This window comes from Chiloscyllium punctatum, chromosome 31 (assembly GCF_047496795.1).
Source record: "Chiloscyllium punctatum isolate Juve2018m chromosome 31, sChiPun1.3, whole genome shotgun sequence".
NCBI classification, from domain to species: Eukaryota; Metazoa; Chordata; class Chondrichthyes; order Orectolobiformes; family Hemiscylliidae; genus Chiloscyllium; species Chiloscyllium punctatum.
In genome coordinates, this window is record NC_092769.1 from 74611984 (window position 1) to 74627704 (window position 15721).

Below are 15721 nucleotides of genomic sequence, written 5' to 3' on the forward strand. Positions count from 1 at the left end.
GATATACATGGAGGTTGGTGGGATGGTAGGTGAGGACCAGTGGGGTTCTGTCCTGGTGGCGATTGGAGGGGTGGGGCTCAAGGACAGAGGAGTGGGAAGTGGAAGAGATGCGGTGGAGAGCATCGTCGACTACATCTGGGGAGAAATTGTGGTCTTTGAAGAAGGAGGCCATCTGGGTTGTTCGGTATTGGAACTGGTCCTCCTGGGAGCAGATGCGGCGGAGATGAAGGAATTGGGATTACGGGATGGCGTTTTTACAGGGGGGCAGGGTGGGAGGAGGTGTAGTCTAGGTAGCTGTGGGAGTCGGTCGGTTTATAGTAAATGTCTGTGTTGATTCGGTCGCCCGAGATAGAATGGGAAAGGTCTAGGAAGGGGAGGGAGGAGTCCGAGATGGTCCAGGTAAATTTGAGGTTGAGGTGGAAGGTGTTGGTAAAGTGGATGAACCGTTCAACCTCCTCGTAGAAGCACGAGGCAGCGCCAATACAGTCATCGATATAGCGGAGGAAAAGGTGGGGGGTGGTGCCAGTGTAGCTGCGGAAGATGGTCTGTTCCACGTTTCCTACGAAGAGGCAGGTATAGCTGAGGCCCATCCAGGTCGCCTTCTGACGACCCCTTCTCCCGCCTCCAACACACCCATGCGGGTGCCCACTTTACCAACACCTTCCAGCCCGACCTCAAATTTACCTGGACCGTCTTAGACTCCTCCCTCCCCTTCCTAGACCTTTCCATTTCTATCTCGGGCGACCGAATCAACACGGACATTTACTATAAACCGACCGACTCCCACAGCTACCTAGACTACACCTCCTCCCACCCTGCCCCCTGTAAAACACCATCCCATATTCCCAATTCCTTCATCTCTGCCGCATCTGCTCCCAGGAGGACCAGTTCCAAAACCGTACAACCCAGATGGCCTCCTTCTTCAAGACCAATTCCCCCCCCCCGCAGACATGATCGGCGATGCCCTCCACCGCATCTCCTCCACTTCCCGCTCCTCCGCCCTTGAGCCCCGCCCCTCCAACCGCCACCAGGACAGAACCCCACTGGTCCTCACCTACCACCCCACCACCCTCCATATACATCGTATCATCCATCGTCATTTCCGCCACTTCCAAACGGACCCCACCACCAGGGATATATTTCCCTCCCCTCCCCTATCAGCGTTCCAGAAAGACCACTCCCTCCGTGACTCCCTCGTCAGATCCAGACACCCCACCAACCCAACCTCCACTCCCGGCACCTTCCCTTGCAACCGCAAGAATTGCAAAACTTGCGCCCACACCTCCCCCCTTACTTCCCTCCAAGGCCCCAAGGGATCTTTCCATATCCGCCACACACATCATTTACTGCACCCGATGTGGCCTCCTCTATACTGGGGATAAAGCCGCCTATTTGCAGAACTTTTCAGAGAACACCTCTGGGACACCTGCACCAACCAACCCAACCGCCCCGTGGCTCAACACTTCAACTCCCCCTCCCACTCCACCAAGGACATGCAGGTCCTTGGACTCCTCCATCGCCAGACCACAGCAACATGACGGCTGGAGGAAGAGCGCCTCATCTTCCGCCTGGGAACCCTCCAACCACAAGGGATGAACTCAGATTTCTCTAGTTTCCTCATTTCCCCTCCCCCCACCTTGTCTCAGTCCCAACCCTCGAACTCAGCAACGCCTTCCTAACCTGTCCACCCCCACTCCGGCCGCCTATCACCCTCACCTTAACCTCCTTCCACCTATCGCATTTCCAATGCCCCTCCCCCAAGTCCCTCCTCCCTACCTTTTATCTTAGCCCGCTTGGCACACCCTCCTCATTCCTGAAGAAGGGCTCATGCCCGAAACGTCGATTCTCCTGCTCCTTGGATGCTGCCTGACCTGCTGTGCTTTTCCAGCAACACATTTTCAGCTCTGATCTCCAGCACCTGCAGTCCTCATTTTCTCCTAAACAATAAAGCACAGACTGTAAAGTGCTTTGGGAACATCTGGGGTTTGACAGGCGCTACGGAAATCTAAAGTTCTTCACATTAAAAAAAAACTGCTTAAACCGTACAATAAAGTTAGGTAGCCACAGCAGTCCCCTCCTCATGGCAGACAGCAACTTTGGAAAGGCAGTGCTCAGTCAGGTGGCCATTAACCACGTCTTCCCCCACTCCCCCACCCCCAAAATCTTAAATGAGGTGCCACAAGAGGACCATACGGAGTCCTGGAAGATAAGTCAGCGTTTTGGACTTTTGCAGGTAAGGCTTTCTTTTCAAGAACTGGTGTCGGGGAGGTTTTAAAGCCACATAGTCCAGCTCTGAACATGCCGGAGGGGGGCTCAGTGCCGGCCAAGAGGCTCAACGGGCACTTCAACCAGTGACAACAAACACGGAAAGAATAGCTAAGTGTGCAAGTGTTAAAGTCCACAACAGGTCAAGAGACAATTCAGGGGAGGGCTCCTGGACATGTTAACCACAGCCCAGTGACTGCAACAAAAAGAGGTCAGCTCAGACCTGTGATTAAGACAGGCTCCACAACCTAAACGAGACAGGATGGACAAAAAAAAAAAGAACGACCAGACGCCCACTTCCCTGTGAATTCAAGGACCCTGTACCTCTAGCAGGCTGTCCTGGTAACCACAGGTCTGAGCTGAAGGCTTTGTCGTTGCTACTGGGCTGTGGTTAATGTGCCCAGGATACCTCCTTTTGCCACCCTTTTACAGGAATGAGGAACCAAAACAAGCCAAGACCAGCCTGCTCCTGGCACAGACCAACACTCCAATACTGACAGACCCTGACAAACCCAACAGTGATTTCTATCATAACAGAACCAAGAACTGTGGAGGCTGGAAATCTGAAACAGAAGGTGTGTCAAGCTAAAACAAGTACATTATTTCAAGGCACAGTAAGCCCATGGAAGAAATCTTATGGATATGCTGGGAGGTAACCAGAAAGTATGCAGAAATTAACAACAGTGTGACAGTACTGACGGGGACAGGTCTGTTACAGTATAACAGTAGGGTACAGTACTGAAGGGGTCAGGCCTGGCACAGTGTAACACGGGGTACAGTCCTGATGGGGTCAGGCCTGTCACAGTATAACACTGGGGTACAGTACTGATGGGGACACGTCTGTCAAAGTATAACACTGGGGTACAGTACTGATGGGGACACATCTGTCAAAGTATAACACTGGGGTACAGTACTGGTGGGGACACATCTGTCAAAGTATAACACTGGGGTACAGTACTGATGGGGACACATCTGTCAAAGTATAACACTGGGGTACAGTACTGATGGGGACACATCTGTCACAGTATAACACTGGGGTACAGTACTGATGGGGACACATCTGTCACAGTATAACACTGGGGTACAGTACTGATGGGGACACATCTGTCAAAGTATAACACTGGGGTACAGTACTGATGGGGACACATCTGTCAAAGTATAACACTGGGGTACAGTACTGATGGGGACACGTCTGTCAAAGTATAACACTGGGGTACAGTACTGATGGGGACACATCTGTCACAGTATAACACTGGGGTACAGTACTGATGGGGACACATCTGTCACAGTATAACACTGGGGTACAGTACTGATGGGGACACATCTGTCACAGTATAACACTGGGGTACAGTACTGATGGGGACACATCTGTCACAGTATAACACTGGGGTACAGTACTGATGGGGACACATCTGTCACAGTATAACACTGGGGTACAGTACTGATGGGGACAGGTCTGTCACAGTATAACACTGGGGTACAGTACTGATGGGGACACATCTGTCAAAGTATAACACTGGGGTACAGTACTGATGGGGACACGTCTGTCAAAGTATAACACTGGGGTACAGTACTGATGGGGACACGTCTGTCACAGTATAACACTGGGGTACAGTACTGGTGGGGACATGTCTGTCACTGTGTGGTTGTGACGTCCAGGTCTGTAAGTGGGCCTGGGAACAACTTGAAATGCATTAGCAGAACAGTCAGCATCCTCTCCAACGTAGTGCTGATTTGGGAAGTCTCCAACTCAATTTGCACCCTGCCAAGTTGGCTTTGTGGTGACATTTGGAGCCATGAGGGAAAAAGTTGTTACCACGCCTACAGTAGGGGGAGTGGGGGGATGTTGGGAGACTCGACATCCAAGAGGCCACATCAACCAGGAGCGAGACTCGATCCTGTGTTCAAGAACTGGAAGGGGTGTTGATTAGTCAAATGGCTCCACCTAGCAGAAGAACAGCAAATGGCAGTCTCCTGTACACAGTACAATCACGCAGCTTCTATCTAGAAAGACAGTCACTTCCAGTGGCCCCTTCTTACGTGGACTCTGTTGCCTAACTTGAGACCCTGAAGGGATTTCTCTCAACGAATATCAGATTTGGGGGAATCAAATCTAGATCTGCATTTTGATAGTTCTTGAAACCAGTGGACATCCAGAGAGCTTAACAGCCAACGAAACATTTTTTTTTAAAAAACTGGGGTCACTACTGTGATGTAGTACAGCAGGTCTCACTAATACCAGCGTGATGATGACCCATACCTTTCAGTGATATTGACTGAGAGATGTTTATGGTCCCCAGTACACTGGGGAGACAATCTCTCCACCCCACTCCGCTTCAAAGAGTGCACATGGAACCCAACTGGTCTCAGTTCAACATCTCACCTGAAAGATAGCAGCTCTGCAGTGCAGATTAACTCAAATGTAAACGCATACTGTCACACGTGCTGCTAAAAATGGTCAATATCAAGCCAAAATATCAGATTATCAGCTATGAATCATATCACAGGGGAAGAACATCACCCACAACCCCATTACTGCCCCCTCTTCCAAATAAATAAAACACCCTGTGCTGCAGAGACCTGGATATAGTCCTAAATCACAACAGCAACTGTATCTAGAACAAAGAACAACACAGCACTGGAACAGGCCCTTCGGTCTTCCAAGCGTGAGCAGACACCTTTTGCCCTTCCATACTAAAACTGGCTTCATTTACAGGGTCCGTATCCCTCTATTCCCTTCCCAGTCATGTATTTGTCCAAGTGTTTGTTGAAAACTGCTATTCTTCCACCAGATCCTCTGGCAGTGTGTTTCAGGACTCACCACCCTTTGTGTGAAAAGGCTGCCTCGCACATCTCTTCTAAATGCTGCACCCCCTCCATACCACAAGCCTGTGTTCTCTAGTAATTGACCCCACCAACTTGGGAAAAAGAAAGTCTGATATCTTATCCACGGCATACACAATCTTATAAACTCGCTCCTCAACCCCCTGCATTCCAGTGAAAACAAACCCAGTCTATTTGGCCTTTCTTCATAGCTAAACATCCCCCATACTAGGTAACCTCTGAAGTCAGGTAGATTCGAAATGTTAGCTTGTGCGCTCTCTCTCTCTCTCTCTCTCTCTCCATTGAAGCTGCCTGGTCTGCTGTGATCTCCAACATTTGTTGCTTTCTGTACCTCAAGGAAAACTGACACAGGCTTAGAAGCAGAATGCAGATAGCCCAGAGAAACAATTGCAGGCACTGTTAAAAGACCGAGCAGTGAAACGCACGGGGCTCTGATTTTAACAATCAAGCAGTGAGAGGCCACCAGCCCTTTCGACTATCATTGACAGGGCTGTTAGAAACTGGCAGCAGGCAGGAACGTGAACACAGGAACTCAATGCTGAAGGATCAGGCCACCATTTTGAGTTGGGGGTCACTAATTGCAAGGCTGTGCCCGCTGGACTTCAGCAGTACCATTCTCACCCTTCAACTGGGAATGAAGGGCGTTCAAACAACCGATGTTCACTGGCCGGCTGCTACACACAGAATCAGCCGAGTCAGGTGGGGAACAGCTACTGTGCTCAATAACATGTACAGTAGCGTTGACGTCGGTCACACAGCAAGGTCAGATTATCGCCTTACCACCACTGGTGGCCTTGCCGTCAGCAGCCCGGAGGCCCTAAGGGTCTGGAGATCCCTCCCTGAAGCCCTCTGCCCCTCACCAGTGCTCCTTCAGGACACCCCTGAAAACCAACCTCTGCTCTCCTATTTCTTGTGCAGCCCAATGGCAAATTGTTTGATTACACTCCATGCAGCGTGGCAGGATTTTTACTGCATTAAAAAGGTACTTTTTATAAATGCAGGGGGTTAGAGCCAAGTGCTCCTGCAGCACCGAACTCACTCAGTGGGGCTGAAAAGGGGTTCATGCAAACTAGCTATCTTCAAACCTCTTGGGTAGATGAGCAAAGGGATCCTTTGTTTTGGGCTGGGAAGCGAGGGCCTCATCACAGGCATCCTGCTCCTCCTCTGGGGCTGGCTCCTCCTTTTTCTCCTTCTTCTTCTCCTTCTTCTCTTGTGGCTTAGGTTCTTTCGGTTCCTTCGGTGCCTTCTCCTTCTTGGGCTGCAGTTCGGCAAACTTCTTGGCTGCCCGGAAAGGAAAGAGCCAGGGTTAACCACGCCTCTACCACCACACTTCGACCGTGCACAGACCACACCGAAGGCTGTGCCATTCCCTCACTCTGTCGCACACAGTTGCTGGGATACCTTAAACCTAACAGATGGTAGGTAGCTAGCTCCCAAATGTCCCTGTGTGGGAAGCCGCAGATCAATACAATGCCTCAGGGAAATCCTGAACAAAAAGGGCAATTTTAGTTCTGCAAACTGACCTCAAAAAGCTCCCTCTACACTGCCTCATCAAACTATCTCAGGACAAGTTCTTACATGTTATCCGACTCAGAAACAGAGTTACAATTGTTGAAAAGAATGAAATCTATAGCCCAAACACAGACTATTTCACTCAACAGCTCCATGATGGCGTTACTCCACAATTACCTCCTTCCACATCTTATTAGTGATCGCACCCCATCAACACTCTATTCACCCAGCTTTCCCTTGAGAGCATCGCTACTATGTGCCCCAATGACATCCTGTTGCAGAATCCTATATTCCCAGCAAAGAGCTTTCTCCTGAATTCCCAATGGACTGTTCCCTAGCAGGATCCCTAGTTCAGACCAGCCCTATCACTTCCCTGTATTGATAGTGCCAAATGGAATATCCTAATGTCAAACTGGCATAGCAGGGAGTAGTGTCACTCCAGGCACCCAAACAGAGACTGGAAATCACAAAAGCATCTAACTAAAAAGGTCCAATCAAATTTGTGGCATTATACTTAAAAGACTGATCAATTTCCAAACTCAAACTCGTTGGAACATTTGTAATCTGCTCTTCCATTTCACTATTCAACATCAAGTCAGGTCAAGTATGGGGTTAGATACAGAGTAAAGCTCCCTCTACACTGTCCCCCCATCAAACACTCCCCAGGACAGGGACAGCACAGGGTTAGATACAGAGTAAAGCTCCCTCTACACTGTCCCCATCAAACACTCCCAGGATAGGGACAGCACAGGGTTAGATCCAGAGTAAAGCTCCCTCTACACTGTCCCCAGACACGCTCAGGAAAGGGACAGCAGGGGCTAAGATACAGAGTAAAGCTCTCTCGACGCTGCCTCATCTAAAACGATCTCAGGGCAAGAGGTTGAATCTCAGATGTACAATTAAATTAGGATTTTTTTTTTGGATTCAGCATATCAACACTTACCGTCAAATTGTGCCATTTTATCGCACAACTTCACTTCCCCCAGGACAGCTTTGAACTGAGGCTGGTTAATGCAGGTAATGAACCATCGGTTCATATTGGTGTAGGGCTGCCGGAAAGAGGGGTCCAGAACCTACACCGAGAGAGAGAGAGAGAGAAACCAGAATCAGATGGAGAAATTCCATCAAAAGCAAGCATTTACTTTCCCCTCAGAACTGGCCCTGCAGATTGACAGAAGACGACCCAGGAGCTACAGTATCACTTTGCTATTTGGAAGCCAGGGTCCCTGAGGGGTTGGGGAAGAGGTACGAGGAATAATAGGCTGATAGCCTTCAACAGGACTGTCTCCACTGCTCAGCTGTTCTGATGAAGGATCATCGATCTGACATACTGGCAGGGTTTCCACTCCCCAATGCAGCCAGCCCTGATGACTGCCAACATTTTCTGCTTTTGCAGGACTTGGCTTAAGCGGCAACCTTCCCAGCTAATCCCAGACTGCTACTGCAGAGCCAGGTAAACAGGAGCGAGTGCTCATGTCTCATGAGCTCTCAGCCAGTGTTCACACTTCTCCCTGATGCAACCACTTGCATGTGGGTAAAACACAACCAGCAATGTGCACAGATACAGATCCAAAACATGGCTACTTGGATGCACTGATTTTAAACCATGCAAGGTTGGGAGAGGATGGAGAACTGTCTGTTTCTCATGAGAGTGGCAGGATTTCTAATTCATATCTAAATCTGGTGGATAAACAGGATTTCTGTTTCACGACTCATCCAAAGGGCAGCACCTCTGACAGTGCAGCACTCCGGCAGGTGCAGACGCGCAGAGCATCAACCTTCGCTCAAATCTACAGCTAAGGGTAAAAAGACCCTCTTGGGAGTTATCTAAAGGCCCCCAAACAGTAGTCCGGATATTGGATGGAAGTTGAATCAGGAGCTGAAATTGGCCTGTCGCAAAGATGTTACTACAGTTGTTATGGGGGATTTTAACATGCAGGTAGACTGGGAGAATCAGGGTGGTATTGGACCTCAAGAAAGAGACTTTGTGGAGTGCCTCAGAGATGGATTCTTAGAACAGCTGGTGCTGGAGCCGACCAGGGAGAAGGCAATTCTGGATCTGGTATTGTGCAACGAACCAGAATTGATCAGGGACCTCGAAGTGAAGGAGCCATTAGGAGGTGGTGATCATAATACAATAAGCTTCAATCTGCAATTTGAGAGGGAGACGGTACAATCGGAAGTGACAACATTTCAGTTGAATAAAGGGAACTATGGAGCTATGAGGGAGGAGCTGGCCAAAGTTCAATGGTGCAATACCTTAGCAGGGATGACAGTGGAGGAACAATGGCGAATATTTCTGGGTATAATGCAGAAGATGCAGGATCAGTTCATTCCAAAAAGGAAGATAGATCCTTGGAGGCGGCATGGGTGGCTGTGGCTGACGAGGGAAATTAAGAAACATACAATGCTAAAAGAGAAAAAGTATAACATAGCAAAGATAAGTGGGAAAACGGAAGACTGGGAAGCTTTTAAAGAACAACAGGGGATTACTGAGAAGGAAATACTGAAAAGGATTCAAAATGAGGTACGAAGGTAAACTGGCCAAAAATATAAAAGGAGGATAGTAAAAGCTTTTTTAGGTATGTGAAAGGCAAAAAAATGGTTAAGACTAAAATTGGGCCCTTGAAGATAGAAACAGAGGAATATGTTACGGGGCTGAAAACGTGTTGCTGGAAAAGCACAGCAGGTCAGGCAGCATCCAAGGAGCAGGAGAATCGACGTTTCGGGCATGAGACCTTCTTCAGGAAGGGCTCCTGAAGAAGGGCTGATGCCCGAAACATCGATTCTCCTGTTCCTTGGATGCTGCCTGACCTGCTGTGCTTTTCCAGCAACACAATTTCAGCTTTGATCTCCAGCATCTGCACTCCTCACTTTCTCCTCCGAACCAGAGGACACAGCTTAAAAATACAGGGAAGACCATTTAGGACATAGATGAGGAGAAACTTCTTCACCAGAGAGTGATGGCTGTATGGAATGCTCTGTCCCAGAGGAGGCCCAGTCTCTGGATTCATTTAAGAAAGAGTTGGATAGAGCTCTCAAGGATAGCGGAATCAAGGGTTATGGAGATAAGGCAGGAACAGGATACTGATTAAGGATGATCAGCCATGATCATATTGAATGGTGGTGCAGGGTCAAAGGGCAGAATGGCCCACTCCTGCACCTATTGTCTATTGTCACGACCGAGACTTGGAGCCCACAACCGAGGCCAGCACACAGCAAATGCAAGCCCCAGATTAACCCTGACCCCTCCAGTGCTGGCACACTACCTGTTTATAGAGCCAGAGGAGGGAACAGACCACCGTGATGTCAGCCAGGGTGACCCGCTCGCCCACCAGGAAGGTACGGGTCTTCAGGTACTCGTTTAGAATACTGAGCACTTTCTTCACCTCCTCTTTGGAGTGTTCGGTGGCCTGGAAGAGAACAGTCACCAAATAAAACACAGCAGCTGTACATCCAAGATCCCACAATATTCAGAGATGGTGCCTTGACTCAGGAATTCCCCCATCCCAGGCAGCTCCTGGGCACTGTTTTAGAAACAGCCCCTAACCTCTTCTGCTGAGAGTACTGACTGAGATCACGATAATTTATACCTTTTGTGGGCTTCTTGAGAGGCTCCCCCCCCCACCCCAGAGCTCTTTTTGATCTAGAATGATGCCATGATGTATGGATGGCACGGTGGCTCAGTGGTTAGCACTGCAGCCTAGTGACACTGGCTCAATTCCACCCTGGGGCCACTGCCTGCGTGGTGTTTGTACATTCTCCTAGTGACTGTACGGTATCCTCCAGGTGCTCCGGTTTCTTCCGACAGTCCAAAGACGTGCTGGTTAGGTAGACTGCTTACAGTGTTGAGGCTAGGTGGATTAGCTATGGGAAATGCAGGATTACAGGGATAGGGTAGGGAGTGCATCTGGGTGAGATGGTCTCGATGGGCTCCTTGGCCGGCTTCCACACTGCTGGGATACTATGATAGTAGCATTACCTCCTGCATTTTAAAATTTTCTTCTTTAGAATACTAAGGTAACACAAACACCAAAGATTTTCTACAGGCCTACGCTACACATCGCAGCCTGGAATCCAAAATAAAACTTGTTAATGCATTTATATCTCTAAAATGCATATACCCACCCCACTCCCCAAATACAGAGGAATCTAGACTATCTGAAGCGCAGGGAGGGGTGTGTGGAGTTTTTTTTGTTTGGTTAATTGAATTCCAGATAATACAGTTAGCCATGCATCGTGATCCAGTTCAGATACTCTGCAATACAGTTAATCGAGGTTCCTCTGTAGCTCCCTGCCACTTCCTTGGCAGCTGTGGGATCCACTGTGCTGTTCCTATTCTCCCATATACCTTCACATCAAGAGACACAGCACAGAACATTCAACGATATGTTAAAATTGATCAGTTTTCTTTCAAAACCGAAAAAACGGCAGATGCTGTCAGTCAGAAACAAAAACTGGAAAAGCTGCTGGAAAAGCTCAACAGGTCTGACAGAACCTGCAAAGAGAAATCAGGGTTAACATTCAGCAATCAGTGAACCTTCCTCAGAACGGGGCAACTGAATTCTGGGAAAGGATCCCTGGACCAGACCCGAAACGTTAACTCTTGATTTCTCTTCACAAGATGCTGCCAGATCTGCAGAGCTTTTCCAGCAACTTCTACCTTTGTTTCAGCTACCTTTCAAACTTGACAAACACAATTTACACAACCAAAAATCGATGAAAGCAAACGCAAAGACGACCAGATTTTAAGTTGTAATAAAGCAGTTTTCAAAAAGTGAGTTTAAGAGTTTGAGCCACGAATCCAAGTTTCCGTCCACAGACGTCCAACATCAGGAGAGCTTCTCCAGCACTTTGTTTGTATACAAAGGAAGCAGATTTGTTCCAGTCATGTAGCAGGGTGCAGCTGAAGATGGAGAACGTGAGAAATTATAGCCTGAATGTTCAAAGCCAAATCTTCGAGCTCACTCATATTTGCGAGAGAGAAGGTGGTGACAAATTAAACAACCTGAGATTGGGGGGGGGCAAAACAAAAGTGGTATTCTCTGGAAAGATGGCAGGTTAGGTGAAACCTGGGCCGAGTCGATCACCCAACTGAACTGAGTGAAACCCAGGTTCAGCTCTGAGAAGTTCAAGCAGGCCAGGTGCTGGCTCCCCGGAAACTGCTCAGGCCCCTCAGGTTCAGCTGCAGCAACAGACCCAAAGCAGTGCCTCCAAGTACAGAACCTTGCCTCAAAGAACAGGTCCTTGACCAAGGAGGTGGAGTGTGACCCGGATCAGAAATTGGAGGCAAGCATAGGAGTCGCTGGAGAAACTCAGCAGGTCGGACATCATCTGTGCCGAGAGAAACAGTGTTAACGCCTCGGGTCTTGTGACCCAGCTTCAGAACTAGTAGTGGCCAGACAATGATGGCATATATGCTGAAGACAAGGGCTGCCAGGCATAGGAGAGCAAGTGGCAGGGGGACATGGAGCCACAAGGAGAGAAAGACATTCAGGCAGGCATATAGATGGATAATGGTAAGTCACAGAGAGAAAGCTGCTAATGGGCTGTGTTGAAAGCAACTCATGTCACAAAAGGGCCTGGGGTGAGTACAGGACATAGGAGATGCAGCTGAGACCCGAAAATTCCTGAACTCAATACAGAGTGCTGAAGGCTGCAGGATACCCAAGAGCAAAACGAGATGCTCTTCCAGCTTGCTGTGAGCCTCGTTGGAGCACCACAGCTGTCCTGAGAACACAGTGGTTATGCTGAAGTGGTAGGCAACTAGGAGCTTGGGATCATTCGTGCAGACAGAACACAGGTGTTCCTCAAAGTGGTTGCGGGGTGTCTGTGCTTCATCTTCCCCATGTAGAGGGGACAGCATTGGTGATTAGAGCTCAAGAGGGGGAGACAGGATCTGTGATTGGAGGAGCTTGAGGGGGAAGAGAGAGAGAGGGGAAGGGTGGGGAGGAGAGAGGATCAGTGAATTGAGGTACTGCCTCCCGATTTTCCCCGGACTGGCCATCCCTCCAATTATTTTTACAAGACATTTTGCAATCAAGAGTGGATTTGCCCAAGTGCATCTTGATTGTTGGTGCTAAACCACAGAGAGACGTGGCACTTGCCGAAATCTCAGCTAAGTAGCCATCACTGCAGAGTCCAGACCATAGGAGGCTGCAGGTCACACCTGAATTTGTCTGTGATTTCTCACCAGCTGAGGGATCATGAAGCCAGACACAGACACAGACATGCCTGCATGCAGTGAGCAGGGATCTGGGGGCCAGTGCTGAACAGACAGCTGCCACCCTTCATGTGGAACCTGACCGTTTGCTGGTGAGGGCTGAGCTCCGGGATTTCACTCACCTGTTTGTTGTATTGCATAATCCCAAGCGTAGGGAAGACCCATGTGCTGGCAGGGGGGATGATGTCGCTGTCTGCAAAGCTGACCCACTGGAGAACCTGGGCTGCTTCTTCCTTCGTCACCCCTCGGAGGGCATCGTTCGCAACTGAGGTGGGGGAATGGAAACAGTCAGTGGTTCCCAGAGTTGGGAATTACTAACACGTACTTACACTTAAAGCAACACCCTCCACGCAACCGCCTCCAAACCCCTATCTTCTTTATTCCTGCCCATGGCCCTATCGTTGTAGTCATTTCTCGCTTTTCAGATTTCCCCCTTAAACATATTGACACAATTCACCTCAACCATTCCCTGTAAGAGCATCTTCCACATTCTCTCCACACATTTCTCCTGAATTCTCAATCTGAGTGCTCAGTTCTAAGATGGAGGTATTCTTCAATAATTAACTATCTAGATTTGAATGAGCAAATGGGGAACTAAATTATATCCATTTGATCATAGTTAGTTTTGAAAGCACCTTCTTTAGAAGGAACAGTGCAGATTATAAGATAGATGACATGTTTATGATTGGCAATGGCTTAGGTTAACAGAAACACAGGGAACAAGTAAAACACTTACACGCAAGGACACCACTCACTTAAAAATGGTTTACTTCTTTAACAAAAAGAAGCATACTGGTTAGGGTGGATTGGCCGTGGGAAATTATCCCATTGTGGTCAGGGATGTGCAGGTTAGGGTGGATTGGCCGTGGGAAATTAGATTAGATTAGATTACAAGTCCACACCGCCCCGCCGAAGTGCAACCCACCCATACCCCTACATTTACCCCTTACCTAACACTATGGGCAATTTAACTTGGCCAATTCACCTAACCTGCACATTTTTTGGACTGTGGGAGGAAACCGGAGCACCCAGAGGAAACCCACGCAGACACAGGGAGAACGCGCAAACTCCACACAGTCAGTCGCCTGAGGCGGGAATTGAACCCGGGTCTCTGGCGCTGTGAGGCAGAAGTGCTAACCACTGTGCCGCCCACCCATCGTGCCCAGGTTAGGGTGGATTGACCGTGGGAAATTGTCCCATAGTGCCCAGGGATGTGCAGGTTAGGGTGGATTGACTGTGGGAAATTGCCCAAAGCGTTCAGGGATATGTAGATTGGATGTATTAGTCTGGGAGGGTTACTCTTCAGAGGATCGATGCGGACTTGTGCCTGTTTCCGCTCTGTAGGGAGTCTAAAACATGCAACATGTTTATTTTGAGCTTGATTTGATTTTAGATATTGACAGTTGTGGAGCCACACAGGGTTTATTTAATTATAACATATTGATAGGCTTTGGAGAACACGCAAGTGGGGGGGTGGGGGGGACAGACCGTAGCAAGTGACTGGCTTAGCTAAGAACGAATCAGGAGACAATACAAAGAGACACTGTGATTTGCTATTAAAGGAACCAACCAGTTACAGACAAACATCACACCAGCCAATCCACGATTGGTAGTCAACTTCTCAAGCACGAATAAGCCAATCAGAATTCAGGTTGTCTCAGCATGATCCAAGCAGGGAGGTGAGGGAGGGATGGACTGGCTAGCACAGGCTAACACCTGGTGACTTGATACACAAGGAAGGAGATGGATCTAAACCCACAAGGTTGACCAGTTCAGCGCGTTGTGCACGTACTGCCTCTTCTGCTCCCATATTTCAGAACGGAACCCCACTTTTGGAGGGTTTCTTGTTTCAGACATTGAAGTCCATTCCCCTTGAGAGGTGCAGCGGACTCTGCATCCATCACCACCTGTGATGAAACATTTCAACAACGTATACCATGCAGAGGCACGTTTTTCTGACCTGTCTTCCTGGTTATTTTCCACTGATGCCTCCTTTAGGCTTCTGAACCAGAGGAGACACGCTCGATTGTAAAACAGAAAAACACCAATTTAAAATCAATGAAATCAAATACAGGGCCAGGGACCAGGAAGCTGCCGTGAAGGTACATTTCCCACTGAAATCAATGGGTTCGGGCTTCTAAGGTAGGACTTGGAACATAACCTCTTAGGTATTTTGAGCCGGGGAGTGGGGAGAAGAGGAGGACGACTACTGTAAATAGTTGTGATCTGAGATACATTGCCTGAAAAAATGACGGTTACTGATTCAGTAGGAACTTGCAAAGATCTGGATGGGGAAACGTGTGGGTGACTGGAGAGCACTGTCTCTACAGACTTACTCTCAGAGTTAACCCAATTCAACATCTCCAATGTCACCTTACCATAGTAAGCGATGGCATTGCTCTCGAAGATGCAGAATCCATCATCACCTTCAAAAGCTGGAACCTGGAACAGAGGGCAACGACAGACTGAACAACGTAAGGAGCAGTTAGTGGCGCTAGCTCAGGATGCTAACACCGGGCAGAAACGCTTTCTTCTCACCCCCCCCACCTCCGCTCCAAACAAGGCCTTGTCATTTATGATGAGCATCAGCTCGGACAGCAGCCACACTGCAATCTCTTCATCCCGCACAACCTTCTGAGTGGATTGTCCAGTTTATCAGTCAGCCATGAAACCAAATTCAGGGATAGGAAGTCAGGAGAGTGGAACTTAGGTAGAAGGTCAGTCACGATAGAGTCAGAGATTTACAGCATGCAAGAGACCCTTTGGTTTTTTTCATCAAGTACCTATCTACCCTGGTCCCATTTCTCAACACTTAACCTGTAAGTCAACATGCTATGGTATTGTGGAATTCATCCAAATGGCCATCATGGGATGGGG

General features: G+C 48.7%; 1 protein-coding gene across 1 annotated transcript in view; it reads right to left on the reverse strand.

Moving 5' to 3' along the window:
• The window catches only part of eef1g (eukaryotic translation elongation factor 1 gamma), a 26661-nt gene extending 11263 nt beyond the window's left edge, over window positions 1-15398 (reverse strand). Inside the window, exons 1-5 of the mRNA XM_072551104.1 lie at window positions 15223-15398; window positions 12967-13109; window positions 9891-10034; window positions 7565-7694; window positions 6195-6390 (exon numbers count right to left, since the gene is read on the reverse strand). Of these exons, the coding sequence (XP_072407205.1) occupies window positions 6195-6390; window positions 7565-7694; window positions 9891-10034; window positions 12967-12984 (488 nt within the window). The 5' untranslated portion in view covers window positions 12985-13109; window positions 15223-15398. The remainder of the gene's footprint in view (window positions 1-6194; window positions 6391-7564; window positions 7695-9890; window positions 10035-12966; window positions 13110-15222) is intronic.
• Between the last annotated feature and the right edge of the window lie 323 nt (window positions 15399-15721).